General features: G+C 38.1%; 1 protein-coding gene across 3 annotated transcripts; it reads right to left on the minus strand.

The window, feature by feature from the left end:
• On the minus strand, positions 1–25,831 carry LOC129887391 (flowering time control protein FCA). Of its 3 annotated transcripts, none has more exons than XM_055962472.1 (18): positions 25,295–25,831; positions 21,214–21,284; positions 20,537–20,615; positions 16,940–17,022; positions 16,811–16,862; positions 16,611–16,678; positions 16,124–16,190; positions 14,943–15,022; positions 14,786–14,853; positions 14,588–14,650; positions 14,317–14,479; positions 11,760–11,843; positions 11,107–11,574; positions 10,615–10,800; positions 10,320–10,526; positions 10,209–10,244; positions 850–895; positions 1–517 (listed from the first exon to the last, which is right to left on the minus strand). In XM_055962472.1, exons 1-18 carry the CDS (start codon positions 25,611–25,613, stop codon positions 510–512), a joined length of 2,148 nt encoding a protein of 715 aa, XP_055818447.1. In that variant the 5' UTR covers positions 25,614–25,831; the 3' UTR covers positions 1–509. The 3 variants fall into 3 exon arrangements, with proteins under 3 accessions (XP_055818447.1, XP_055818446.1, XP_055818448.1); XM_055962471.1 differs by having other exon boundaries at positions 11,107–11,664; XM_055962473.1 differs by having other exon boundaries at positions 11,107–11,664; positions 21,214–21,313; positions 25,295–25,377.
• Positions 25,832–27,825: the final 1,994 nt, after the last annotated feature.

Here is a 27,825-nt window from a genome sequence, read left to right on the forward strand (position 1 = left end):
TAAGAGTTAAGAATATAGCTCGTTATACATGTAAATATACCAAAGACGGGCCATAGGACAAAGCACGAAACAAAAGGTAATGAATGGTGCCCCAAGCAGATATAATACAAGGCAACGCAACAATGTCATACACAAAAAACTATGATGGATCGAATGACTAATTTTCTTTTGCCAAGATTGCTGGGGAGGGGGTTATTTCTAGACTACAGACATCTTTGAACCCGACTGTGGGGTCTGATGTAAATACAATGCGATACAGTAGGGACCAGTATCAAGGAAATGCTGGAAACCTTAAGGAGGAATACAATGCAATATCTAAGCATTCAGAGCAACCGCATGGACTGGTATTGGAGCATTGACGACTCCTTGGGGAAGTGTACTTAATACTGTAAATTCCTCTACCAAAAGATATTCACAGAGTAATGCTACATCTCCTTTGAAATCAGGCCTGCACAATACAAAATTGTGGCATCTGCTTCCAGCTAAGTGCACCATTTTAGCCGCAAAACTCAAGCTCCTGTGAACATAGATATTCATAATAATAAAGCCGTTAGTATTAAGATTATCAATTGTAGAATAAAGACAGGCACAAGCATGCCGCTCAGCAAAAGATGCAAAGGACTAGCCATTGCATAGCCACATCCATTGTGTAAAGCCCCTCTCAAGTAAACTGTAACTTTAAATAACTTTAAATCTCCAACTCACAGCTGATGCCCATGCCCAACTTCTAGAATGTTATATGCTCGACCATCAACCAGCCAAAACAAAAGGGTTGACAGATTATCATTGATACTTAAGTTATTTCTAGACCAACTTAATAAATTCTGCAATTCAAAGAAAAAAAGAGACCTGCAGGCTTGTTTTTCCACATCCATTCCTGAGCAGCTTGAATACCCTGTGAAGAGTGAGAAGATGAGGGGATATGGCAGTCAAATGCACCACAAGTTCATCACCCATTATACTTACTGATAGTCCTCAATCTATTCATTAGAGAACTACACCGTAATCAGCACATCACAAAATAATTGAGGATCCTTTGATCAATCAACTCATTCCTTACTGTTACTACAGATATGCATTACTCACACTACATAGTTTTACCATAAATGTTGGCGATAAAACAAACACCAGATAAAAATCTAATATCATTACAGATTTTTTCGCAAAGTTTAAGAGCTAGCAGGAAGTTGGACGACAGAGAATGAAAAGCAGGATACTGCAAATGGCCCTTCTGGCTCAATTGGAGCTTACAGGTTTCTTTGACAACTAATAGAGCGAAGGTTGCACCAAACTGCCTTCACACAAAAGAAGAAATCCCCATGAGAAAGAAGATTAGGGGTTGAGGAAACAGACATCGGTGATAGCCAGCCACTATTTTGCTTATTCAACTTAAAGCCAAATTTTAAGTTGACTGTTATTAGACTAAAGAAAAAACAAAAGGAGCACTTGGACCCGGAGAAAACACATACCAATAGAACGGACAATTTTCATCTTTTCCCTTGTCAGCAATTGGTTGTGCTGAGGGGAGAAATATGGACACAGGTATTTTGTCAAGTACTGTGGCAAGGGACTGTAGAAGCCATGCCAGGGAAAATCTCTCATCTTCAGCACAAAGGGTAATGCAGAAAACAGGTATCAGCAGAATACAAGCACACCGATGATTTCATTACTAGACACTAAGTTTAAAATATTTCTATATATTTTTTAAATACTCATGAGGAGTCAAGTTGAAGAGACAAGATGGTAAGAGATATGACTTAGTAGTTGAACCAGAAGAAAAATGCTCTTGGGCAAGTCTATCGGGAATAGGAACTAAACTATTTTCAATCACTAATGACTTCTTTTCCGGGCACTTACACGTCAGGATCCTTTGGAGGAAACTAGTTTTTCTTCAATCACTCGTTAGTGATTGTTTAAAAACTATATTTTTTTCAGAATTAGTACTCTGTTCGAATACTTGTTTAAAAACTATATTTCAGGATTCAAATGGATAATAGAATTTATTTATTGGGTGGTGACAAGTCATTCGAAATTATTAGGAGTAATTCAAAATCAGGAACTTGGTACGAATGGTTGGAGTGCAGAAGGAATTTAATCAGGAAGAGTCATGTTGTGGTTTTGTCATTCAATGTGTTTGACCTCGGAGGGGTGTGGTGATTTTCCCAGAAAATGGAAATTCAAAGGTCATCCGGCAAACTTCTACTGTTCTCATAATTTTAAATAATTTTGGCAGATCCATTAGTCTAGTGGCAGTACAAGGGTAACACAGATCTATGATCATTCTAGCAGAAATCTCATTCAATGCTGGTTGGAGGGATTTTGCAGTTGGGATGAAAAGATTTGCTGACAGTGAAGTGTCGTGTACTAGGCTTCCTACACCAAAGGCAATTAACACCAACTCCTCATGCTTTGATACAGAGAGACTCGGTAAATGGCTAACCAAGGAAACTCAGATCTTGGGCACAAGTTCATCCAGCAATAGGGTGATAATCAAAGGGGGCTCCACTCTGTCCAATGGCGATTTTCTGGATAGGGGTGTGGTTGGGAGTTTTGGCAAAGATTTACACGATGTTCCGACAGCTTCTTAAGTTTGAAGATGGGGGAGTAATAGGTTAAAAGCACCAGGAGTGGGGGTGTATGACATGAGTGGGCTTTCATTTCCTGTTTGAGTTTCCTTCAGGGAAGATGGCAGAACACATCATGCAAGGGGAATGGAGATAGAGACAGTAAACTACAAATTTAAAACTGGTGGTCGCCGAAATCTGCATGTGCTCCGGCGAATTTCTGCACAGAGTGGGCATGGATCCTTTTAAACATCTGGTCACAACAGGTTTCCAGGGAGAAAGGGGATTTTTTATGGAGGTTGGTGGAAGATAGAGGAGACAACCTAGAAGAACCACTTATGGAGGGAGAGGATAAGGGTGCAGGGGCCATAACCAACTCCATTGAAGTAGAAAATGTGGGCTTACTATACAATGTTCCTATCTGGATCGAATCGCCGGTGACGTTGAGGAGATGTAGAGAAGGATCAGTAACTGAAGAACCCCTATTCTTAGATCATATAAAGACAGGAGATGGGACGGGGTATAGCTAATATGACAAGGGGCATGTTCGCTCATCAGGAGCTGTAGCTAATTCAAAAGAATTTGAAATTAGCATCGAGGGACCATGGAAGAGACTTAGCTGGTGGGTCTTCTCTTAAGGCTCAGCTTAGAAGGATGGAATTTAGAGGGACCATGTGGGAAGGACTTAACTGGTGGGTCTTCTCTTAAGGCTCAACTTAGAAGGATGGAATTTAAACTGTCCAGCATCACGGCCCAAGGGAAGGAATTTTCACAACCCAAGAACAGAACAGTTAAAACGGGCCCAGCTTTACTTCCAACTGAGACCTAAAATGATAAAGAGAGTGAATCATAACTTGGACAAACCCGATCCACTTCTAGTGATAAAAGAACTATTACTTTGGCTAACTTTTGTCAATACTCTATTGAAACCTCTCACAATTTTCTTTCACCTGCCAACGAAGGACCATCTCACTTCAATTGGTCTGGATGGTACAATCACAAGAGGGAGAATCCACAATGTTCACTCAAGATTGCTATGAAGTAATATTCCAGATTCCCTATGGTCCAGAGTAGCGGATAATGAATGACGACATGCCTGAGATCTGGCAATGCGAAGATGTAGAGTCCGGTACCAAGACTCCTAAGTGGAAAGGTGTGAAGGACTTTTAAGAATTTGTGTGTGAATTTGGAATGGGGAAACATCATAAATGATTGTTTAGATACAAATAGCAACAAGAGAGGTATTTGGGTATTGTGAAAGAGCAAAATTTGGAATGGAGTAGTAGTTAATAGTGGTGCTTATATGTTCACATGCAGATTCATTTCACAATCACAAAATTTTGTTTGGTTTCTTACAGGGGTGTATGGCCCAAACTGCAGGGTTAAGAGACAAGAATTATGGTGGGAAATTGCAGCACCCAGATGATAATTTTCAGGCCTTAGGTGGTGTGTGGGAACTTCAACACAACAAAATACATAACTGAAAGGAGGAAAAGTAACACACTTACAAGAGCTATGGCAGATTTCTCTGAATCTATCGAAGATATGGAATTGGTGGATCCTCCTCTTTATTTTTATTTTTTATTTTTTATTTTTGGGGGTGGGGGGGCTTTATACTTGGACCAAAAGGGAAGAAGCAAGAAGTTTCATCAAGAATAGAGAGATTTCTCTTCTCTGTTGATTGGGATGTATATTTCAGAAACATCAGGCAGTCAATCTTACCATGTGCCTCGTCAGATCATTCTTCTATCCAGTTGAAATAAAGCAGTTGGGAAAACACAAAGACGTACTTCAAGTTTGAGAGTTGGAGATTCAGGGCTTTCCTAATAAAGCTAAGAACTAAACTGATAGATTGCGACTGAGAGAATACTTGACTATGTACTAACCTGCTAAGTTGTGCGGACTATTTATCTTTGTTGCCGAACCCGTGTTGACACACATTGGTGCGGGATCCAGTCAATCCACATCAGATACTTTGACCAGAGTCCATGGATGAATTTGAGGGGAAATTGAGATTTTGATTTCTCAAAAAATATGATAAAACAGATTTAAGACATGGGAAAAATGGCATACCTTCAATCCTTTTTAGCTTTTACTCTTGGTCAATATTCTCTATTTATAAAGGTTTTCTTTCTTAAGAAAAGAGGGATAATTTCTAAATTAATATTAGAATGTCGATTTTTTATGTCTAAACTCCGGGCTAAAAGGCTCAAAACAGTGGTGGAAAAACTAGTTGACACATGGGAAATGGCTATCATCAAGGGCAGACAGACAATGGATGCAGTGTTGATAGCTAATGAATATGTGGATTCTAGAATCAAAGGGTAACTGCCTGAGATTTATGCAAACTAGGATTAGAGAAGCTTTTGATCATGTTAATTAGAGCTACCTTCTATTTATGAAGAAAAATATGGGCTTTGGCAAGAAATGGGGTTAGATGGATATTCTATCGTATCAACACATACAGGTTTTCCATTTTGATAAATGGATCCCGGAGGGTTATTTTCTACCTTCCCAGGATTTGAAACAAGGTTCCCCTTTCCTATTTATTATTAATATGCAAGGTCTAAATATCACGGTGAAAACTGCAAACCAGAAAGGGTGGATCAGACAAAATAACAAACAAAGAAAGAAAGCAACATGGAGATCATTCATCTTTTTATAAGATTATTCCTCGGTACTTTGTGAAGCTAAGTCTGAGAAACTCTTGCCCTAAGGCTCATCCTCAAAGTTTTTAAAGTTGTCTGGACTCCATATTAACCGGAGAAAACACTAACTGTATCCAGTATCCTACCCTCAAATACCCCACTCGCCTCCTTATTTCTCCTTTCATACACCACAATCTTTCCTCTCCCACTTGTGTTCTTCAATAGGTAACCTCTTCTTCTCCCCCGCTTCTTTTGCATCACATCTTGCCTCATGATCAATGCAACATAACAGATCAATTACTTTATCCTCCATCCCCTCAATAGAACCCCCCAAAAACTTCCCAAAATTAATATATTTTTCTTCCACCCATTTCGAAAGCTTCCAATCCCCTTCCAAGATAGCCAGCGGTTGCGGTTCATCCACTGCCAACATCGCGCAGTGATGGTCCCTTCTTTGCCCGCCGGTACCAATACTCCCAGTCTCCGTAGGTGTATCAACAGAATTCAGCCACTGCTGTCTGAAATTTGTTCCTCAACTAAATGGTAAAACAACATTCCTTCTAGCAACAACATTAGAAGAACAGGTATCACCCAGCCCCAAAACATGTCCCTCAAGTGCTCTTTGAGAAGAAGGAACTGCCCCCGACTCCCAGAAGAAGACACACAAACCCCAGTATCACAAAAAAATCCCAATAGCTTCTCCGTACAGTACTTTCTCACGAACAGAGTCCCCCACCCCACTATCCGACAGTAGCTGACTATTAATTCCACTTGGGATCGCAGCATTCTCATTCTGGTGAGAAGGTACAACAGTTCTGAAATTGATTCCAATGCCTTCCTAGCATCCCCATTCTCTTGAGCAGACTTGGATTTGTCGAAATTCAAAATCTGACGGGCTCTAATCTGCCTCCTCGACAACGTGCGACCATACCCAGCAGTTCGTGAAGATTTCCGGAGCAGAATTCTTCGCAAATAGAGCAAAGGGCTTCCTGTGATCTTTGCAAAGCGTACGCAACACAGAAACAGTGTCCAATTCGTTGAGAAAAGTCACGTTATTTTTCCAGCAAAAACCTGATGTGGTTTTCTCAAAACTGGTCGATTAGGGTTTTTTAAGTTAGTGATCCGGTTCATTCTCTCTTTGCAAGCCGGTTCACTTGACCGAGAATATTATTGTCTTTTCGCCTCATAGAAATCCTTTCTTCTCCTCACCATTTCAGAACCCTCATCATCTACATGATTCCTGTTCGAACCAGATGCTGGAAAGATCTTCTCCAGCGGAACAGCCTGCTTCGCGCAAGGCTCTGGAACTCTTCTCCCCTCCTTTCTCCCCCCTTGCTTCCTCATCTCCTCACTCTCCCACTCATCCAATGACAAGCAACATGGCTGAAATTCAGGGTACAACCATATCCTGAACCCCATATATCTCCATCTTCCTTACCATAGTCTCATCCTCAAAAGGTCGTCAAGACTGCAAATTGCATCCACAAAGCCACCACACAAGTTCCCAACTTCATAGAAAAAGTCAAAACACCATAGATGAAGAGGTAGGCCCACCATGTTCACCACCGCTAAATCTCTAGAAACTTGTGGGCACATCCACTATGTCTACCCATTTTTCCAGCCTCTTTTTTTTTGATGAATATGCCCCATTAAAAAGCATCAAGGAGATGCAAAGTTAAGAGGAGCACAGTTACAAGTGACAGAATGACAAAAAGGAGTATTTAGCTTAGTTCAGCCACATAGAAAGTGTTAATCTAAAACTAGGGTGCTAGCAAAGTCTAGAAAACGTCCAGCAGTAAGAACTGGGATCAACTTTGAAAAAACAAGCTCTCTCCCAGTCGCCTTCTACCTCTGTCAAGGATATGCACAGCTTGTACTTACAAAATGGAACAAGAACTGAGATTCACCCATCTTTGAGCTAGATCGTCGGATACCGCTCCAAACCTCTACGGTGCAGTTCCTAAAGGGTTCCAGAGACCCCACCCGTTTGGAAAAATAAACACACCAGACAAGTTTTTAAAAACTTTCTTCAGATCTGGCCGTGCTCTTCAATGATACAAAACTTGGGTCCCCATCATATTCTAGCACCTTAGATCCTCCAACCACACTCCAATGCTGGCCAATACCTGTTTGAAGCACATATGTTCTTACATCTTCCCAGAAGATGATGTCCAAGAAAAATATGGTTGCACATGCCATTGGTTCTCCAAAGCAGTGTCAACTCCCTACGGAACTGGAGTGGAAAGGTATCAGGAGATTGTGGGATGATCTTTGTCAACTCATCCCTCAAAGTGAGAAATGGAGCTCATATCCTATTCTGGAAAGACAAATGGCTAGGTCCTACTACACTAAAGGATGCCTTTCATAGACTGTTTATAAAAACTACTAATCCAGATTCAACAATTGCTCAGAACTGGGAGGAAAATTCATGGAATCTGCACCTAATAAGGCACCTAAATGACTGGGAAATGGAGGACCTGATAGCATTGTTTGGGAGCTTACAGAACAGTTGAGTTCTTACTCAAAGACGTGACAGGCTTAAATGGGGCAGCAATAAAGTGGGATCATACTCAGTCAAAGAAGGTTATCTACTCTTGAGCTCCAACAACGACCTGATTGACCAATGATCATGAAAGCTAATCTGGAAAACCAATTTACTACCACAAGGCTCTTGTTTCAGTTAGATCACTCTTAATGGTGCTTTTCATTAGAAGGAAATTCCATCTAGCAAATAGATGTCACATGTACCTTTGCAACTCTGAGTCTATCAACCATCTGTTCCTACACTGTCCAATTGTTGCAAATGTGTGGAATATGTTCCTTTCTCGTTTTGGCTTGCAATGGTCTATGCCTTGCACAGTCGGGGAAGCTTTTGTGTGCTAGAGCTCATGGAAAGTTGGGAAGGCCATTAAAAGAATCTGGTCTATTGTTCCTGCTTGTATTTTGTGGTGCTTATGGATGGAAAGGAATCAAAGATGTTTTGATAGTATTTTCAACTGCCGATTCCAAACTCAAAGCCAGATGTCTGATTAGTCTCCTTAGCTGGGCTAATCTTACTCCTGTATGTAACCCAGACTCCCTTTGGGGTTTTATGAGCTCTTTGGTATGATATTTTTTTTTTGTTCTCATCATATGAGCTGATATTCCCTCCTGTGTAACTATGCATCTTCTTGATGTTTTTGTGAATAATAAACCATTTATCATACACAAAAAAGAGTAGACTCACTACAAACTTATATAATGCCTTTGTTTCCTTGTTTGGTGGTTGCTACCAAGACGATTTCTTTATGCCTATCAAAGGACCTCGATATGCTAATCCACGAAAAAGGATACGAGAAATTTGAAAGAACTCATATACGGAACGAGGGCAACCTGGGTTTCTTACTCGTGCAAAGGAACTCTTTCTTGACAACTTGGACAGCTTAGAACGATGTTTGTCCCGCATATCACTAGGAAGATCGGGATATTTACAAAGGGCTTTATAGGTGATAACCTACCGAAGCGAAGAAAAGGCTAGATCAATCAAAGGGGATACTACAAGCCCTCTGCCCCACGCATATAAACAGCTCGCTTGGTTTACCAACAAAGATCGAAAAGAAGATGGTGCCTTGAAAAGGAACTTTATATGGAAAGGAAACAAAGACAGGAGGTGTTTCCATTTGATATAATGGAATACACTGATCACTGTTAAAAAGGAAGGTGGTATGGGTCTAAGGAACTTGAAACAATACAACTTAAGCCTACTTACGAAGTGGCTATGGAGATATGGCCTTGAAGAAAAAGTTCTATGGAGGAGAGTTATCAGTGAGAAGTATGGGAATGGGATGCAATGGATTTCAAATGGGGTCACCACCACTTATGCCACGAGTGTATGGAGAACAATCAGAGGCTTATGGTCCTCTTTCAAAGCAAATACAAGCATCAATGTGGGAAATGGAAGATCATTTTGGATAGATAACTGGCTTGGACAGGGGTCTTGAAAGATCCGGTTCCCTGATATCTTCAGTTTAAGTTAACAACAGGACGCAACAGTAAATCAAATAGGGGCCATCAGGATCGGAAATTGAACTTCAGAAGACTCTACTGGATTGGGAGATACACAGAGTTGATGAGTTTATTTCTACCCTGGAGCATTCAAAGGGTTTGAGGAACAAGAGGACAAACAAATCATCTTTTGATGATTTTATCCATACTGGTCAAATAGCTACATTGTGGCCTTGGAAACATATACGGAAAGTCAAAATTACATACTATGTAGCTCGTTTTGTTGGGCTGATCGCTAAAGAAGCCTGCCTGACTAAAGAAAAATCAAAGAGAAGGGGCATTCGGTTATGCTCAAAATGCTATCTCTAGAAGAATCAAAGAGTAACAGATCTGTTTATTCACTGTGTGATCACTAACCAGCTTTGGCAGCTTTTCTTAAACATGAAAGTCGTCAGATGAACAATTCCTAGACTGACTAGTGAATTATTGGCATATTGGAGAAGCTTGGGCAGAGGTACCAGGAAGAAGAACAAATGGAAAATAATACCTGCTTGCATTTGGTGGACTATTAGGAAGGAAAGAAATGCAAGATGTTTTGAAGATATACTAAAGTTCCATTCAGAAGATCAAGTTGCACTGTGTCTTACTTTTTCATTATGTGTAAAGAAGAGTTTCATAGATGATTCTGAGTCTATTTTAGAAGTTTTAGAATCTTTGCAAAATCCTCGTAAGTAGCAACCAAGGATACACTGACTTTGATGTCACTTTGTTTTGTAAATATGGCAACTAGAACTGCCTTCGTGCTGAAGTTCTATAATACTTGTAACGTTTTTAAAAAAAGGACATGACTTAGCAGTTGATACTGTACATCACAAGATATAAATTCTACATCACCATCCTGACAAATATTTTAGTGGGAAGAGAGCCATATTTTCTACAGTTGAGTCAACAGTGAATGATCTACAAAGATTTAAAAAACATATGATCAGAAAAATAAGGAGCATAATGGTACCTGAATCGGTTGTTGACCTGCCATTCCAACTGGGTACTGGAAAATCAAAAACATATAATAAGAACTCCACTGAAATCCAAGTCCTATAAAGAAAAATGGTTAAATACTAACCAGAGTAGCTTGAGAAGCTTGTTGCAATAGTTGAGGAGGGAGGACCTGGGTTTGGACATATGTTGGAAGCTGACTTCGAGGCTGTTCTTGCATTTCGGGAACTTGTTGGGAAGGAAACCCCGGTGGTTGAGCCAGATTATGAGACTGTTGGACCGACAATTTTTTCTGTTGTTGTTCATATGATATCAGCTCTTCCGGCTTTTCCCACTAAATTTCAAAAACAACGCATAAATACTTTGTAGGTGGCCTAAAAGTGTACAACTCAACCAGCAGGCACTATATAGTAGATGTTTACCCTGCTTTCTCTAGTAGTACTGTTGTAATAGTACTTGAATCCATCAGGAGATGTGTGCTCTGTCCAATTACATTTCACCAGACTTGTAGTCTGGTTCATTCCAGATGTAGCAGGAAGTGCATCTGCTTTTGGTTGGACAGCAGTGGCATTAGGTGCCGCTTGTTGAACAAGCCCAGGCCATGGAGACTGCAGGACAGTATACATTGTCAGCAAATAACCTCAATGTGCACAGTAACATTTACTCTTAATACTCGAATATTCTTGTTATATTTATAGTTATGGCAAGGAAAACTCAAACTGAGCCCCAACTAGAACTAGCTGACACAGAACACATATTGAGCCATAGAACACACAGGTTTAAAGAGAACAATGGCCAGTAAAGACCATCTATCATTCCAATACCATAGGAAATTATTTTCAAAAGGAAAAACTTGAGAATCTCAAAAACCTAATTTACAAGAAATTCCATTGTGAAAATTTTCTCAAGTGTACCTGTTGTTTAGCATCTTGTGTGCCCTGCTGGACTGCTGAGTTTTGGCTAGATGGTTGCATGAGCTGCAATTGTTGCTGAAGCTGAGTAAAGGTTTGCTGTGATGATTGAAAACTCGCCTGCAGAGTTTGGGTCTGTTGAGACAACATCTGTGCTAGTTGGGAAGGTGGCGGATGAAGATGTTGGACCAACTGCTGCTGAAAAGGCTGCTGGTTTGAGTTGGCAGATGCAGCATGTATTTGCATGTCGTTACTTAAGGGTGTATGTCCAATAACAGGTGTCATATTGCGCTGCAACTGGGGCTGAGAAACAGTTGATTTCCCAGTCAAACCAAGCGACTGCTGCGACAGCGTTCCCTGGCGGAAAGGACTTTGACCGGCAGAGTGGGATATTCGTACTTGATTCGTCTGCCCAAACAAAGCATGAGATGTTGGTCCATGTGACGTAGGTATTGAGGCTGGAGGCTGAAGCTGCATGGAAGATGGTAAATGCTGTGGTGACTGAAGTGGCTTTTGTAGTGGAGAAATTTGTGGGCCAACAGTGGGGAATTGTTGAGCAGACTTGCCAACAAAAGACACAACTTAGCACAAAAACAACAAACAGAAACCATTCTTAAGATTGAAATAACATTAAGCAAGTTTCTATAAACACATACCAGTTGCGGTGTAGGAGCAGAAGAAGCCGCAAGTCCACTAAGCAACCCATTTCCAGTGCCACTAACACTCCTGAAGGAGCCACCCTAAAAGTTTGTGCAGGCAGCATTAGAACAATACACGTTTCTATACATGTACAAAGTGTACTTCTATACATATTGAGTAACAATCTTCAGGCTATATCAACAATTACTCAATGGACAATTAGTCAGGGTCGATTTCTTCTGGAAATTGCATTTAAATAAGAAGTTGTAGGCACTCATAAAGTGGTCCAATTAAGTATTGTGCTACAGCCAAAGGTCAAAACCATATAGATGCTCTTCTACTCAAATTATGCCTAGCAACTAGCAATAAAGTTTGTGCCACTTTAGCTCGCAGTTTGCTATTAGAAGATCAGAAAAATCATTCAGATTAGATCATCAAACACAAATTGTAAAGAGCAAAACACAGTAAATTTTAGGTTCTAGAAACACAAAATCCTAGATGAATCAAGAAAAATTTTGAAATGTGAATCCTAAAACCTGATGAGAGGAAATAAGAACACCAGTGTTGTGAAAAAGCGCCGAAGCGCTCGCTTTAAGCGTGAAGCGAAGCGAGGCGAGGCGAGGCACTAGCGCTTCAACACCGTGAAGCGAAGCGATTTCAAAAAAGTGTGCGCTTCATGGGAGAAGCGAGAAGCACGCTTCATCTAGAAGCGAGAAAAAAGGTCGCTTTTTTTGAAAAAGCGGCACTAGGGTTTTTTTAAAAAAAAAAATCTGTAAAACTTATAATTAATTGTTCCAAGTTGCTGCGACTTCTTCTTCAACTTCGACAGTTCAACCAGGTTAGTTTTTCTTCTTCTGTTCTTCTGTTCTTCTCTTTCTATTTCTATTTTTATTTCCATTCAGCAGTTCTGCCGTCTGCGCAACTGCTGCGATGTTCTTCTCTTCATCTCTTCTTCTCTTCTTCTTTTTCTATTTCTGCACAACTGCCGTCTGCGAAGAATTATTTTTTTCAAGTTTTATTCAGCAGTATGGCCATTTTTTTTTGAAGATAAAGCATATGCTCTGTTTTTTTTTCCACATAGTCTGGCTGCTTTATTATTTTTTTTTAATTTTGTTGCAGTTGCTCTTTTAATTTTGCTGCAGCTGCTCTGTTATTGTTTTGACAATTTGACTTGTGTGACTGAATTATTATTCTATTTTTTCTTTGTAGTAAGTTGTATTTTCTTAATGGCACAAAAAAGGAATTCAGCTTGGGCATATGGAATTGCCATGGGAAGTAACACAAAAATTAAATGTGTTTTTTGTGATATGACATATAATGGCGGAATATTTCGTCACAAGAAGCATCTTATTGGTGGTTATAAGATGTTAAAGTGTGTCCAAAGGTCCCGAATAGTGTGAAGGAAGAAATAAAAGAGTATTTTACGAAAAAAAATGAATTTAAAACTCAAATGAATCCTGAAGCATCCATGGTTAATCTTGTTGATGATGATGAAATGGATGATGAAGTTGAAGTGAATATGCCAATGGGGCATATTTTATTATCTATGCATATTTTATATTTTATATTTTATATTTTTATACTAAATAGCGCTTTTTCTGAAAAAAGCATGCGCTTCGCTTCACGCTTCTCGCTTCTGTGAAGCGAGCCCCTGTCGCTTTTTTCCGCTTCTCGCTTCTCAAAACACTGAAGAACACAATCACATAGACATGATATTTTATGCCTCTGCTCTATTAATTAGTATGTTAGCTTCTAAAAAGACATAATATCAGATATAAATTATAAAGAATAATGTTTGAATTTAGGAGTAACATGTGTTTTATAAGAAGTATATGACTAGTCAGTGTTCGAATGTTACAAGGACAGGTAATAAACTTCCCTCATTCACAAAACCAGAAATCACCCAAAGATATTTGACCCAGAATGCAATAAGAAAATATGTTCTGCAGATAAATCCAGGAATATATTACAGGTCTAAGAATTGGTTCTAATTATATGACTATAGCATGTAGCACATGGGTGCGGCATCATTTTTGGAGGATCTAAACAACATAGATCATGAGGTCTCAAATTAAAATATCAACGGAGGCAAAAAAACACTAGGTGATTTCTTCCCAGCTGTATTGGTGGGAGGCAGCAGGTACCTGGTGGAATAATCGAGGTGAGTGAAAGTTGCACCGGACATCACCGTCATTGGAAAAATGAAATAGCATGTATGCGTAATAAGGATACTCAATCCATACCTGATGCATCTCTCTAATTCCAACCTAGCTAGACATATTTTCGCAGGTACAAATATATGTCAAAGAACTGACTTGCTTCCCTCTGCAACAATTGACCACCAATATATGCAATAATTGACCACCAACATAAAGTACATTTACCGAGTAACCCCCGAGCTATATATTATACAGCTTTAGAATTCATTTCATATGAAAGCTTTTGCACCAAAAAGACAAGCACACAATGACATTAACACAGTGCATGATGGCAAATTTTAAATAAATAGTGCAACTTTCCCCTCATAAACAGTTTATCTAACGGCAACAGAGGATTCAACACTGTTTTCCTTACCAAAGCACAAGGCGCTGTGGTATCAGCAGATCTAGGAGGAAATTGATTTCCAAAACCATGCATCCCTTGGTTGGAAATTGGCCTGAGACCTTCTGGACTCATAGGACGCCAGGCATTAGGACCAACTTGTCCTTGCAAAGGCTCGCCAATATTAGGCGGTGGTCTACATACCAGAGAAAACAAAGAGTCTCTGAGTTCTATATTGGGGAAAACCTCAGTTGTAAATGCAAAAATAAAACCTCAGTTGTAAATGCAAAAATAAAACTAATACCTAATCCCAGGTGTTGGGAAGCGAGGTCCAACACCAGGTCCACCAAACGCTGGTCCACCACCTCTGAAAGGAGTGAAAAGAGTGATAAAGCAAACTATAACTACTTAGCAGAACAACAAATGCACTGGTCAAAGCAAAGCCTACTCGAAACATTTTTTCTTTTCTTAAAATAAAGAACATTGGTATCTCATGAAATACCTAGGTTGTTCTCCAGGTTTAGGTCTCTTAGGGTCAGCAAACCGAACAGTTAAAGGTTGATCACACCCCTGGAATTGTAAAGGCAATAACAGAATTGATCAAAGCGTTTAATAATGGTATCAAACAAGGAAGCCAACTATTAAGATCACAACCTTACCCTCATTGTATAATTTCCACTCAGAGAGTTTATCGCTGCCATTGCCATATCTCTATGAGAATATTTGACAAATCCACAACCTTCAAAGTAGTTGAAGTAAAATTAGCGAGGGTGAACATAAACTACCAATAATAAACCCCCAGACTTCATGCTTGAATTATTGTTGCTAATGTTCAGCATCCTTCAGTGCAAGTAATCCAGTACTTAACAAGAACTCATTAAGGGGTCGTTTGGTAGGATGTATAAGAAGAGTGTTGACTATGGTGTATTAGTAATGATGGCATTAGTAATGCTTGCAATAGTTATGCTTGTTATGCTGAAATTATTTCTTATGCGTTGTTCGGTTTGGTGTATTAAAAATAACATGCATTGCAAAATTTCTAAGAAAAAAATATTTGTTTACAAAAATACCCTCCATAAAATATGGTGGAAAGGATGTGAAAAAGGTTTTGAGGGGCAACTGCTTTCATCATGCTAACACATCAACATACCCAGTGGAATCCCACAAGTGGAGCCTGATTCATCATGCTAATACATGCATTAAAACCCTTTGAATTACTAATACCATGGATTTCCATGTATTAGTTCTACATACCTTAATTCCAAATAAAGTGTACTAATGCAAGCATTAGCTATACATAGGTTGAAAAAGTGTACCAAACAAGGTACTAGTAATACACAAGCTAATGAATGCATTATTTTTTCTAATGCACTCTACCAAAAGACCCTTAAGAGAACAAACCAGGACTATGGGAAAGCTAAGATTATAGTTTTCCCTCAGCAAGGAAACATCTACTTTTCCTTTTTACACTATTAAATTAGTGAAAACATAAGGACTGTACTTCCTACTGCTATCTAAGAGAATATTGAAAAATGAAGTTTGAAGATAGGTTAACATAAGAATATGGCTCCAAGGACCATTTAATGTATTGTTCAAGCTAAACAAAATATTGGACATCTAAGAAGGGATGAGCCTATTGGTAAATCTTTATAGATTCAATGCACGAATGGAATAGTTCAACAATAGTTTATAAGTCATAAGTTTGCTTCAACCTGAGACATGGAGTTCAGAGCCTTTAGGCACTTATCAGGGAAAAGAAACTGGGTCTCATCATGCATAGAAAAAGCACAGGACAAGGTGCACATTCATACAGAATAAAAAAGAAATCAATAACACAAACCACGACTCTGCTTCATATCATCACGCATGAGATAGACATCTTCCACACGACCATATGGTAAAAATATCTGAAAAGGATTGAAAAAAAAAATTTAGTTATAGCTACTTTTCAATAAAATATGAAAAGCAAACAACAAAAGCAAATCATTCAGAAAATTGTCGCCGAATAGGTTGACAAGAACAAGCTATGTACTGTATGGTGTCACATTCACGTGACATGATGCAGTTATATGTGCATCACCCAATTGAAAAGTTTTTCAGCGCCTCACTGGCGAGCAATCACTACTATAATCAATCCACAAAGACAGATGTACATGTATGCATGTTATGAAAATTAGTTGGGAATTTAAAGATACAAGGCACAAGCTTTGACTTATTGAGGCCGTCACATGCTATGCGGTTAATTTCTATTTATGCAAAAGATGAAATTCCAATCCGAAAAAAGAACATGGGAAAAGAAAAAATATTTTGGTAATGCATGTACATACTTCTTCAACTTCCTTCTCTGTAGCTTGTTTGTTAAGTGACCCAACAAATAACTTGTATTCGACTGCACCTAATCAATAGGGAAAAACAAAAAATGAGTAACCAACTAACAAGCATAAAGTCCCTTTCAACCAACTCACACGAAGTACTATCTGAAGTAATATGCTGAGGTAACTCAGTGAAAAGAGAGCGTAAAAATTACCAAGACGTTCACGTTCACCATCCGCATACCTGACTTGAATAGGACCAAATCCCTGGTTAAATACACAGATGAATTAAGAACTGAAAAATGAGCCAAACAATCTTCCAGTATCTCAGCAGTAGAATTTACCCCAGGCAAAGTATATTGATTGTGCAATGCTCTTATAGCTCTATCAGCTTCAGCTGAAGTAGCATACTTAATAAAACAACATCCTGCAGAAGTCAAGTTTATATCCTGATTTTATCAGATTCCACAAAGCTTCACCAGCAAGTAAACATCATTCAGCAGCATGACACATTAGCAAGTAAACAGAATGCACTTTAAGGGATAGTAAAGGGGTAATAAGTTACTAATATAACGATGAGAATTTCACGACAACAAATCATATTTTTTTCTGATGCGCAAAAGTAATAGTCTAGTTATAAAGCCCACAAGGCGTCGTGCATGAACACACATATATTATACTCATTCATTCCATCAACAGTGAGGCACACACTGCTTGTTTAAGTTAACCAAACACACTACCCAAACAGGTAGGAGTCTCTAACCGCAGATATGCGATCCAACCAAGGTCATGTACTTCTTTAAACCCCATATAAGACCATTTGAAGCCACATTGGTTTTACAATGTTTGATTATTCAAAGACAAAATTATGATAGTTCCCAGTCTCTTCCTCTCAACCTCTCCTCAGTCACTGATGACTGAACAGAGTTACTGAACTCAGCCTTCTCAGAATGCCATTTCAGACAGTCATGTTGAAGATAAATGGAATTAAATTAAAGAACTGAGGGAATAATATATTCTGCAATGGTAACAAGGTTCAAGCATTCTTTTTCATTCAATTAATCACTCAAAGACTAAACTGTAGAAGAGGAGAAGCACGAACATATTATTCTCCCCAAACATTTGAGAAGTTAATATAACCAAATACATTCTGTAGATAGCGAGCGCTATTGATTAACCACAGCATTGAAGCTTATAATTTTCTTTGTATCTCAGAACATGCACTTCATGATATCATAAAGATAAAAGAAAAAAATAAGAATGCTTAAAGTTGCAACGGAAACAACAAGTGTTATCTCCGAAACATAATTAGTAACTAAGGTGGAGAAACAGAGGAAATCTTGTAACTGAGAACATGATTTGAAAATTAAAAGTTTACATAGCACAGAATTAATATAAATCAAAACACTCTTAAGTGGGTGTTCTTCCACTTAATTAGACAACACAAAAGAAGCTTAACAATAGACCAACTGTCAAGTATGCAGTACATTCAAAGATTGCATAAATCAGGACAAGGTGTGCAACTTATCACCAAAAACATTCAATCAAATATCATTCATAGCCTGACGAAGATCAACTAACAAACACCTATAAAGAAGTGAATGAAGTCCAGAAATGGGGAACTGCATCAAAGCCCAAGAAGCGGACAATGGAAATAACTTAAAAGATGCAAAGCACAAAAGAGAAACCAAAGTGAGAACCCCGTCGCTGAAAATCAATAACCTGATTCACATGTGAAGCAACTTGCAACAGTAGTCAAAGCAGATAGCACAATAACTCCTCAGCACCACTTTAACTGTAATATACCTTTAAAATAAAAACCCGTACTTCCCTGATTTTAGTCTAGTGACAGCATCAAACATCTTTCATATCACTATTACTCTTTTCCTGATATAGTTTCTACAGACAATAGAAAAATTAGTGGTGAAACTGTTCTCATGCCATGCAGTGTTGACCAACCATGTCATTCATGCAACTGCTCTGTCAAATTTCTAACTCTAGCCACCTTTTGTGGCATAATGATGACATATGGTAAAATTAAAATGTAGCAATTCTCAAGGACCAAATCATACACTCACTACCATCTAGCAGGACCTTATTATGACGGTCCCCTGCAGACAAAATAATCTGTTGTTTGATAGAGCTCAATAAGTCATGAGCAAAATAATCTGTTGTTTGATGGGATGCATATGAAGCTCAATGAACACACCTGCTATGCACCCCATGGTTTTTGGTAATGGAAAAGCATCACAGAGAATCGCAACTAATATGCACAATCAACCACACCAGTAGAACGAAGCCAACCATAGATAAACTAATACATCTTATGAGGAAAATTGCTAAAGCAGCCTGCATTTGATGATGAACTTCATCAAGAAGATTGCACATACATATCCATTAATGTACTCAAAGCATATATATACCATGCCACCACACGGCAAAAAGCAGTGTGCACAACCATGTTTGTTCTATATGGGTGTCACAACCCTGTAATGGAACAAAATCTAGAATTTGCACAACGTGGCATACCATGCACATGCATTTTGTTAATGAACAACTACCATTACTTCGGACAATTGTTATTGACCATGAAGCCAAATCTCAAAACCAACCACACCAAGAGGATTACATAAATTAATAATTAAATTAAAACGCCTTCTAGTGAACCATTACAATAAGAACCTCATTAACCCATGAACATCATCGAACAAACATTAAGAAGCATTCTCTGAAGAGTTCACTCGCATCGAGGTAAATAATGCAAATAATTCACAACGCCCCAATCAGCACAAGCAATGAATTGAAGATGGACTATTAATATCCTAAACACATTCATCCTGGTATATGTTTGAAAAATCCTGGGATACATTCAAATACGCGATATTGCACCAGAAAAAGAGAAAATGGCAATGTCATGCCATCCAGGCATCTAATCACCAGACACACTCATTAACCACGCACCGCATGTTGCAAATGATAAGCATACGTATCGAGGGGCTATTAACTAACGGAGGGTGTGGCTTCAAAATCAACCATACCTTTCATCTGACCAGGATATGAATGGAGAAGAATAAATGTCTAAATGCACATAGCATAGAATGATTTCACTAGTATCTCAAATCAGCATCTTGCAGCCATGTCAGCCTCAGCACTCTGATTAAAGAGAGAAATCTATTTATTTGCTCTATTGTTTGTTTTCATACACCAACCACTGTGATAAGATAAGCTTCAGATGATGAAATCTGGGCAAGCTTTAATAAGTCAATCATTCCTCAGAAGTGAAAAGTAGATGATATTGGACTGTTAATTAATACGACAATTTACCAAGAAATAGTTTGCAATTCATCACTCACTTCTAAAGATATATGCGCCAAACATCCAGCTGGACACACCATTTCTATTTGATGATCCAACTTCACATCCATAAAACATTCCAAAATTGGATTACTATAGAGTCAAGCATGCATCAACATGATGAATTTCCACATCTACAACAACTGAAGAAATCATATCACTACTCCAATGGAATAGAAGTTGGGCATATCACTAGGCAATAATCCAAATGACAGTCATTTCAAGTGATGTACATCCAGAGATTCCACAAAGTAACCACAGAAAACAGTTCCGCTCACATAACCTAATACAATAATCATACTCTAATTTCTCCAACTGACGCCTATTCTACAAAACAAGAACCCTTCTTCACTATTGTCAACTGCCACAGAAAGGTTGATTCACAAGTTTTATTCTTGTCTTCTCTTTGGTTGACAGGATGAACGCAAAAGACAGTTGCAATCAATACCAGGCATCCAGACAATTGTGGAAAACTAACTGACATCAAACATGATCTTATACTGCTCCTTCAGCCCTCAAAGGTCCTGAAAAGAGACATGTAGATCCAAAGCAAATCTGCAAAAAAAGAAAAATCTACCACTACATACCTTGTTGTTGCCCAGTTCTCTTATCTTTGATGAAAGCGACCTCGAGTACTCGTCCTTGTTCCTCAAACAGAGGTCGGATCTGACATTAAACAAGAACGATCAGCTAAATGGACTGAGAGATGAGGAAGAACACCAAGCACATTCTGAAATGATACAGGTTGAATAAAAGGAAAAGATCAGATGGCAGCATTCTTGGCAAAGGATATGCATTGATGTGTAGAAGTTAAAAGGAAGCACATCCAGTGAAAATGAACTTCCTAAAGCACACAGGTCATTGCAAGCAAAATCATAGTGGCACCCTTGTCAAAGGCAGGACCATTGCTCAGAAAATGTTCAGCTCAACTACTTTCTGTTAAGAGAAACCAACATCAACTGCAAGTTATCAATCAATCCAAACACCAACATATTATGTGTCCCTTCGCAACGTAGTTTATTCTTCCCTCTTTGACAGGATATCAAGATCAATAGATTGCTGATAAGAGAACTAAGTACATGTCAATTTTAGATATAAAAGGCAAGTCAGAAAATATGGTAAAGAAGAGAAGTGCATGATCCAGAAAACTAGGCATATATAGTAGGAACCAGAACACAAGATACTAGTGTCACCTATTATGAGTACTTATAACAATGAGGGAAAACAAAACAAATGCCAAATATAAAGATTAACAAGGACTTACATCTTCTTCAGTTGCCGTTCTTGGGACAGATCCAACAAAAAGTTTGGCAAAACCACCTTCATCAACTTGTTCTGAATGAATATGGATAACAGTCGATACACTAAAAATCATATTTAAAAAACAAAAACAGAAAAACAAGCAGAGAAAAATTAAGGACCTATCAGGTGTTAATTATATACTAAGAGAACAACGAGTGTCACAGAACTCCCTTAACAGAACACAGGATCTACATTACATTGACCAAGCAATATACCAGTGCCTTTTAGTCAATAAACTTCATAAACATATATATACACACACACACACACACACACACACACACATATATATATAAAGAGAACAGCTGACCAACAATATCACACAAAAGTATGCCTACAAGTACTACTACATTATATACACAGGATTTCCAGTTAAAACATGACGCCAAACATTTTGATCTAGAAAGTACATAAGAGTCATCTGAATTGCATACCGGTTTGAGAACTAAGTCATATAACTTAGAATACTCTTCAGGCTTGAGGTGCACATACAATTCGAGGACAAAGGCGGGGATAAAAAGTTGTTCATGTTAGCCAAGGCAGGGGAGAAGAGGGCTCGTGACCTGGACCAAGCTAAGTGCATCAAGGACGAGGACAACAAAGTACGGGTAGAGGAAACACTCATTAGACGGAGATGGCAGTCATACTTCCATAAACTCTTGAATGGGGAGGGAGACAAAGACATTGTGTTCGGGGATCTGAATCACTCCTAGAGGAGTCGCGAATTTGGGTAATGTAGGTGTTTAGAGGTGGTTGAATTGCGGTTGATTTCTGTGGCTGTAATTTTTTTGGAATGTGTTGTTTAGGTTCTGAGGCGTGACCCCTTTTGAGTTTTCAGGGTTTCATTTGTTTGTCAGGGATCAATTTTGAATTTTGACCCATTTTCAATTTCTTTCTTTCTTTCTCCTTATATTTTCAACTTTTCCATATTCTTTATTTGGACCCTCTGGATCAAACTAACCCTTGTCTGGAAATTTCAAAAAGATTTTGTCTTTGTTTTGTTTTCTTTATTTGGGTTTGTGAATTATTTTTTTTCATTCAGTATCTTTAGCTATAAATTCCTTTTCATATTACGACATTATATTGCTGACAAACTGTTTGTTAAAATGCCTCAGTGAGCAATCCTACTGTAGGCTGTAGTTTGTCTTCCTGATTTCTTTACTGCTCTAATTTTTTTAGTACAACTTAGATTTAGGGGGTTATATTCCGTTTGATTTTTCTAGATCTGTTTTATCTTTTAACTCAATCCTACCCAGTTGCTTGCATTCGATATTTGTGAACTTTATCGATCTGCAGTAAGTTCTCCGATCACCGGAGTTTCGCCGCTTTGTTCTCTGGTTTTTCTTCTCCTGCTTCTTCTTCAACAGGTTGTTGTTTCCCTTTTCTCTTTGTTATTTCGGCGTGAACCATCAGCAACAACGACGAACCATCAGCAATGGCAGCGAACTCCAGTGGTAAACGGTAGGTAACAACGGCAAAAGATCGGCGAAGCAGCGGCGAGTAAGTTGATTGTTAGACGTGAACAGTAACTCCGACGTGAACAGTACTACGACGTGAACAATGTTTCCCGGCGGCAACCAGGTTCATTTCAACTGGAGTTGATACCTCCGGTTTTCATATCTTTCCATATCTATTCTTTGCTCATACAGTTGCGGACTTTAGACCTTTGAATAATCTATTAGTTCATACGCGTTTTCGTGGCTGGAAGCGCCCAGGCAGGGCAGGGCAGGAGTAGCTGACTAGGTTGTTTAATGTTGTTTTTAGGACGCAAAAGCTTTCGAAGAGAGAAGGTGGAGGTCAATGATTCCAGTGTACAAGAACAAGAGAGAAATTAAGAATTGAACCAACTATAGAGGTATCATGTTTGTTGAGTCACACTGAAGATTTGGGAGAGGGTAGTGGAGCCGAGGGTCAGGATTAGTGTGTCTATTTCCGGAAACCAATTAAGATGCATGTCGAGGAGCTCAACTACAAAAGTCATTCATCAAGTAAGGAGACTAGTGGGACCAATATAGGGAGAAGAAGAGGGACTTACATATGGTGTTCATTGATCTTAGAAAAGGCATACGACAAAGTCCCAAGTGAGGCTCCATGGAGATGCTCGGAGGTTAGAGGTGTGCTTGTTGAATAAACTAGGGAAATCAAGGACATGTATAATGGAGCCACGATCAGGGTAAGGACGGTGGGAGGAGACTCGAAGCACTTTCTAGTTGTGATGGGGTTGCACCAGGAGTCAGCTATTAGCCCCATTTTTATTTGCCCTAGTAATGAATAAATTGACACAACATATCCAAGGAGAGATGTCATCATGTACGTTATTTGCGGATGATATACTTCTGATTGACAAGACTCGCAACGGAGTTAACGCTAAGTTAGAGGTTTGGACATACACCCTGGAGTTTAAAGGAGCAGCATCAAGAAAGAATACTTGAAGAGCAAGTTCAGTGACGTAGCACATGAGGTTGACGTGGAAGTGAAGATTGATACACACATCATCCAAAAGAAAGGTAGTTCAAACTATCTTGGGTCCATTATCCAAGGAAATAGGAGATTGACGAGGATGTCACTCACCAGGTGGAGGGTGGATGAAGTGAAGGCTCGCATCCGGAGTCATTTGTGATAAGAAGGTGTTATCAAAACATAGAGGCAAGTTCTATAGAGTGGTGATTAGGCCAACTATACTGTATGGAGCGGAGCATTGGCCAATCAAGAACTCTCTAAGTTCAAAAAGTAAAGGTTACAAAATGAGGATGTTACGATGGATGTGTGGACATAGTAGAAGAGATATGATAGAAATGAGGAAATCCAAGACAAAGCGGGAGTGGCTTCGATAGAGGATAAGATACAGAAAGCAAGACTGATATAATTTGGATATGTGAAGAGGATATGCATGGATCCCCTTGTGCGGAGGTGTGAGAGGCTGGCTATGGACAGTTTTAAGAGAGGCAGAGGTAGACTGAAAAAGTATTGCGAGATGTAATAAGACATGACATGACACAGCTTCAGCTTACCAAGGATATACCATTAGATAAGAGGGTGTGGAGAACCCGAATTAGGATAGAAGGTTAATAGGCAGCAGTGTGTTGTCTTGTTGACCGTTCATACTAATAGTTGTAGTATTGCGTCCTTTTATTTATGTTACTATCTGATGATTCCTTGTTTATGTTATTCGAACTCTTCAAAAATGTCTACGAGTGCGTGTCGAATTCTCCAAAAATAGTGTGTTTTTAGAATCCAATACGAGTACGACATTGAAAGTGAAGAATCAGCACAACTTAGTTCCTTGTAACTCGATTATCATATTGTTTTATTGTAGTTTATGTTCTGTTACTATCTATTTTTTTGTTATTATTTATAGTTTCTTGTACTTCTGTTACTTTCTTTTGGACTACTTTGGACTGTATTTTCTTGAGTGGAGTGTCTATCGAAAACAGTCTCCAATGTAGAAATAAAGTTTGCATACACTCTACCCTCCCAGACCCTACTTTTTAGGACTACATTGGGTTTGTTGATGTTGTATTAATCAGTTCACCATTTAATTACGTTTGTGTTATTTTGAGTCATATATCATTAGGACCAAAATAAAAAGTTACAATAATTGAGAGACCAAAAGTATTATTTTCCCTAAAAAGTAATACTAGCTAGTAGGTACACATCACAACCTCAACCTTAAGGTCCTTAACTATCAATATCCATTTTTTTTGGTTTTTTAGTAAGCCTTAGGGTCCTTGACTACCAACATCATGAACATATCAATAATTTTTCCATTTGGTGATTGCCCAACGAGGTTCAATAAATGGGACTTCCTCTTTTAGAGACTCAAATTAAAATTGCACACAGGCAAAAGAATTGTGGTTGAAAGCCCAAAAAGAGAAGAAAAATTAATTGCGCGTTCAAATGTATCCTTCCATTAAATCTACACAAAATCCTCTGATATCCATTCCACTCTACCAAGTCAATTTTGTTCCAATTCTAAATAATTGACGTTCAAATTACAGTAATAAAGAAGGAAAACAAAAATGAGGGTAAATTTTGAGGTATACCTGGAGACGGGTAACCCCGTTTTTGCCCCGAAAGAGGATGAGCCGGTGGCGGCATCTGGTAACTCGAATGTAACCTTCCAGAATCAACCCCACCACCACCAGTAGCAAGAGAAGTATCAGTAGGGTGCCGAGGAGGGCTATTGAAGGCCCGGTGGTGGCGGGGGCCATGGTATGCATCAGGACTTCGACGACGATGATGTTGAGGGTTCCCGGAACCATCAGAGAAAGTTCTAGGAGATGGAGGACCCCTTGAATGCTTGTATTGAAATGGGTCTGAGTTGTTGCTATTTCCGTATCTCTCTCCTTTGTGTCTATCCATCGAAATTGGCTTCACGAATACAGATATTCTTAAAACCTAAAGAAATTTAGGATTGAAGAAAAAGGGGTTCGAGTATTAGGAACTCATAAACCCTAGAGTTCTTTGTGCTCAATTTACTGAAGATGATATGTACTTTGTGTAAAGTCGATGACGGAACTGATATCTGTGATTCGATTATCGCAGACCAAACTGACGTCGTTCCGCTTGACGAGGATAGAGGATACTATGTTTTCCAAAAAATTGGTATATATAATTAATACTTGAAAAATTATAATATTAGTAATTACTAATTAGTAATATAAGGGATCATTTGGATTCAAATTATGCTGCATAAATTATATTGAGATTAGTTGTGTTGAAATTAATTATCTTTGAATTATTTTTTATTGACTAATTAATTTGTTATATTAAAAATAATATTCATTTCATACTTTCTAAAATTAAGTTGTTTGTTTATAAAAATACCCTTTTATTATAAAATAATAATAATATATAAATAGCAAAAAAAAAAGAAAGTATAATAAAAGAAGAGAAAGGGAGAGAGAAATAATATGATAGAGAGAGAAAATTATAGTAGAAATGTTATCTGTGTTCTTTCGTATTGTAGATGCGATACCTTTTTATAGGCAAAAGTTGTTGAAAAAACGATCGATCTACAGTAACAAAACGCATAAGCTAAAGTGAAATTACTATTGATCTGTAGTAACTGTGGGTCCTATGGACATTCACTTGTTTACAACACTCCCACTTGAATATTCATGTACAAAAGAGAAATATGTGCATAATTATTTGTAATATGCATTGGTTGCTCCCTCATTACTTTCATGATGAAGACTATAATTCTATCATCTCTGCATGAGGTACTTGCAAGTTATTTTTTTGATTGGAGTCCATCAAAAGATAATGCGTCTCGTTAAAAATCTTACTAGAAAAAAACCCTGTGAAAAAAAGTCCTAATGAAAGGGAAAAAAATAAACATATCTAGTAATACGCATTGATAGCTGTCTCATTAAAAACTTTACCAGGAAAACTCAATAGGACAAAACCTCGACTAAGGAAAAAAGAGTGTAGCGAGTATTATACTCCCCCTGATTAAAACATCACTTAATTCTTGTGAAGGATGCCCCTCAATCTTGTTTTTAGTTTTTCAAATGTTGATATTGATTGTAATTTTGTGACCAAATCATATTCATAAATATTGCATTTTTGAGCATATCCTGATATATCATTTTCTTGTCTATTAGATGTGTTGAGTCTTTGAGTTCAGCCAAATACATTCTTGACAATCATTTAGTTTACGACCCTGTCGATGTAGGCAAATTACTCATTAGGCTTGTTTGTAGTAATAGTCAAGTGACGGACTTTCTTGATAATAATTTACTGTCTCGTAGAATAACATGATTGACAGTATGAAAGAAGATAAATTTCTTGAGATCAAACTTCATATTAATCAAATAATTTTCTGCAGTTTCATAACCAATAAACCTTGACACGATTGGTTGGAATAGATAAATTTATAAATCACTATTTGATTCACTCTATCGATAAGAGTGATGATATATTTTGCATGCACATAAATAAAACTATAATATTATGAATGGTAATAGCAGGATACATAAGTGCACCAATTGTACTATGACATGGTACTTTTTAACCATTTTAATGAGATCGTAATTAATCTCACAACTATTGGAGTACTCAATAGAATCACTTTAGAAGCTTCATTGCATCTACTATAGGAGAACACATCTCCATGCAATAATGTCAGGACTTTAGCGTAAAATCTTTATGCCCCAAGGCGCAAGCCGTATTTTTGATTTTCATTTAATTTTTTTTTCATAATCATCCATTTGTACCCCACTGACATTATATCTTGGTATATGGACTATAGGTCCAGAACATTACTTTTCCAAGTGAAATATAATATATTTGAATTGCGTATTTTCTTTGGTCAATCATTAATATATCGATACTATTTGATAGATTTGAATTCAAAATCCTCGATATCATTTATAATTTTGAGTGCTATATTATATCAAAGATACCATCGACGGTCATTTGATATCGATTCCAACACGACATAACTTATTTAGTTTTTTTCATTTTTCATTATTTTCATGTACCTGAACCTTTACCAAGGTTTTATAAAGTGTTATGTCATGATGCTCCTTTTAAAGCACTTGCCTCATTATTATGATCATCTGATCATTTG

The sequence above is a fragment of the Solanum dulcamara genome, chromosome 4 (genome assembly GCF_947179165.1).
Source record: "Solanum dulcamara chromosome 4, daSolDulc1.2, whole genome shotgun sequence".
In the NCBI taxonomy this organism is placed as follows: Eukaryota; Viridiplantae; Streptophyta; class Magnoliopsida; order Solanales; family Solanaceae; genus Solanum; species Solanum dulcamara.

Bases quoted from the DNA above. Each gene is read 5' to 3' on its own strand.
- LOC129887391 (XM_055962471.1), bottom strand. From the start codon at position 25,613: ATGGATAGACACAAAGGAGAGAGATACGGAAATAGCAACAACTCAGAC. The intron at 15,023-16,123 runs GTTTGTGTTATT...ACTACTTTGAAG, and splicing joins TGATATGAAGCAGAGTCGTG to GTTGTGGATTTGTCAAATAT. The intron at 10,245-10,319 runs GTTAGTATTTAA...TTGATTTTCCAG, and splicing joins AAGCTTCTCAAGCTACTCTG to TACCCAGTTGGAATGGCAGG.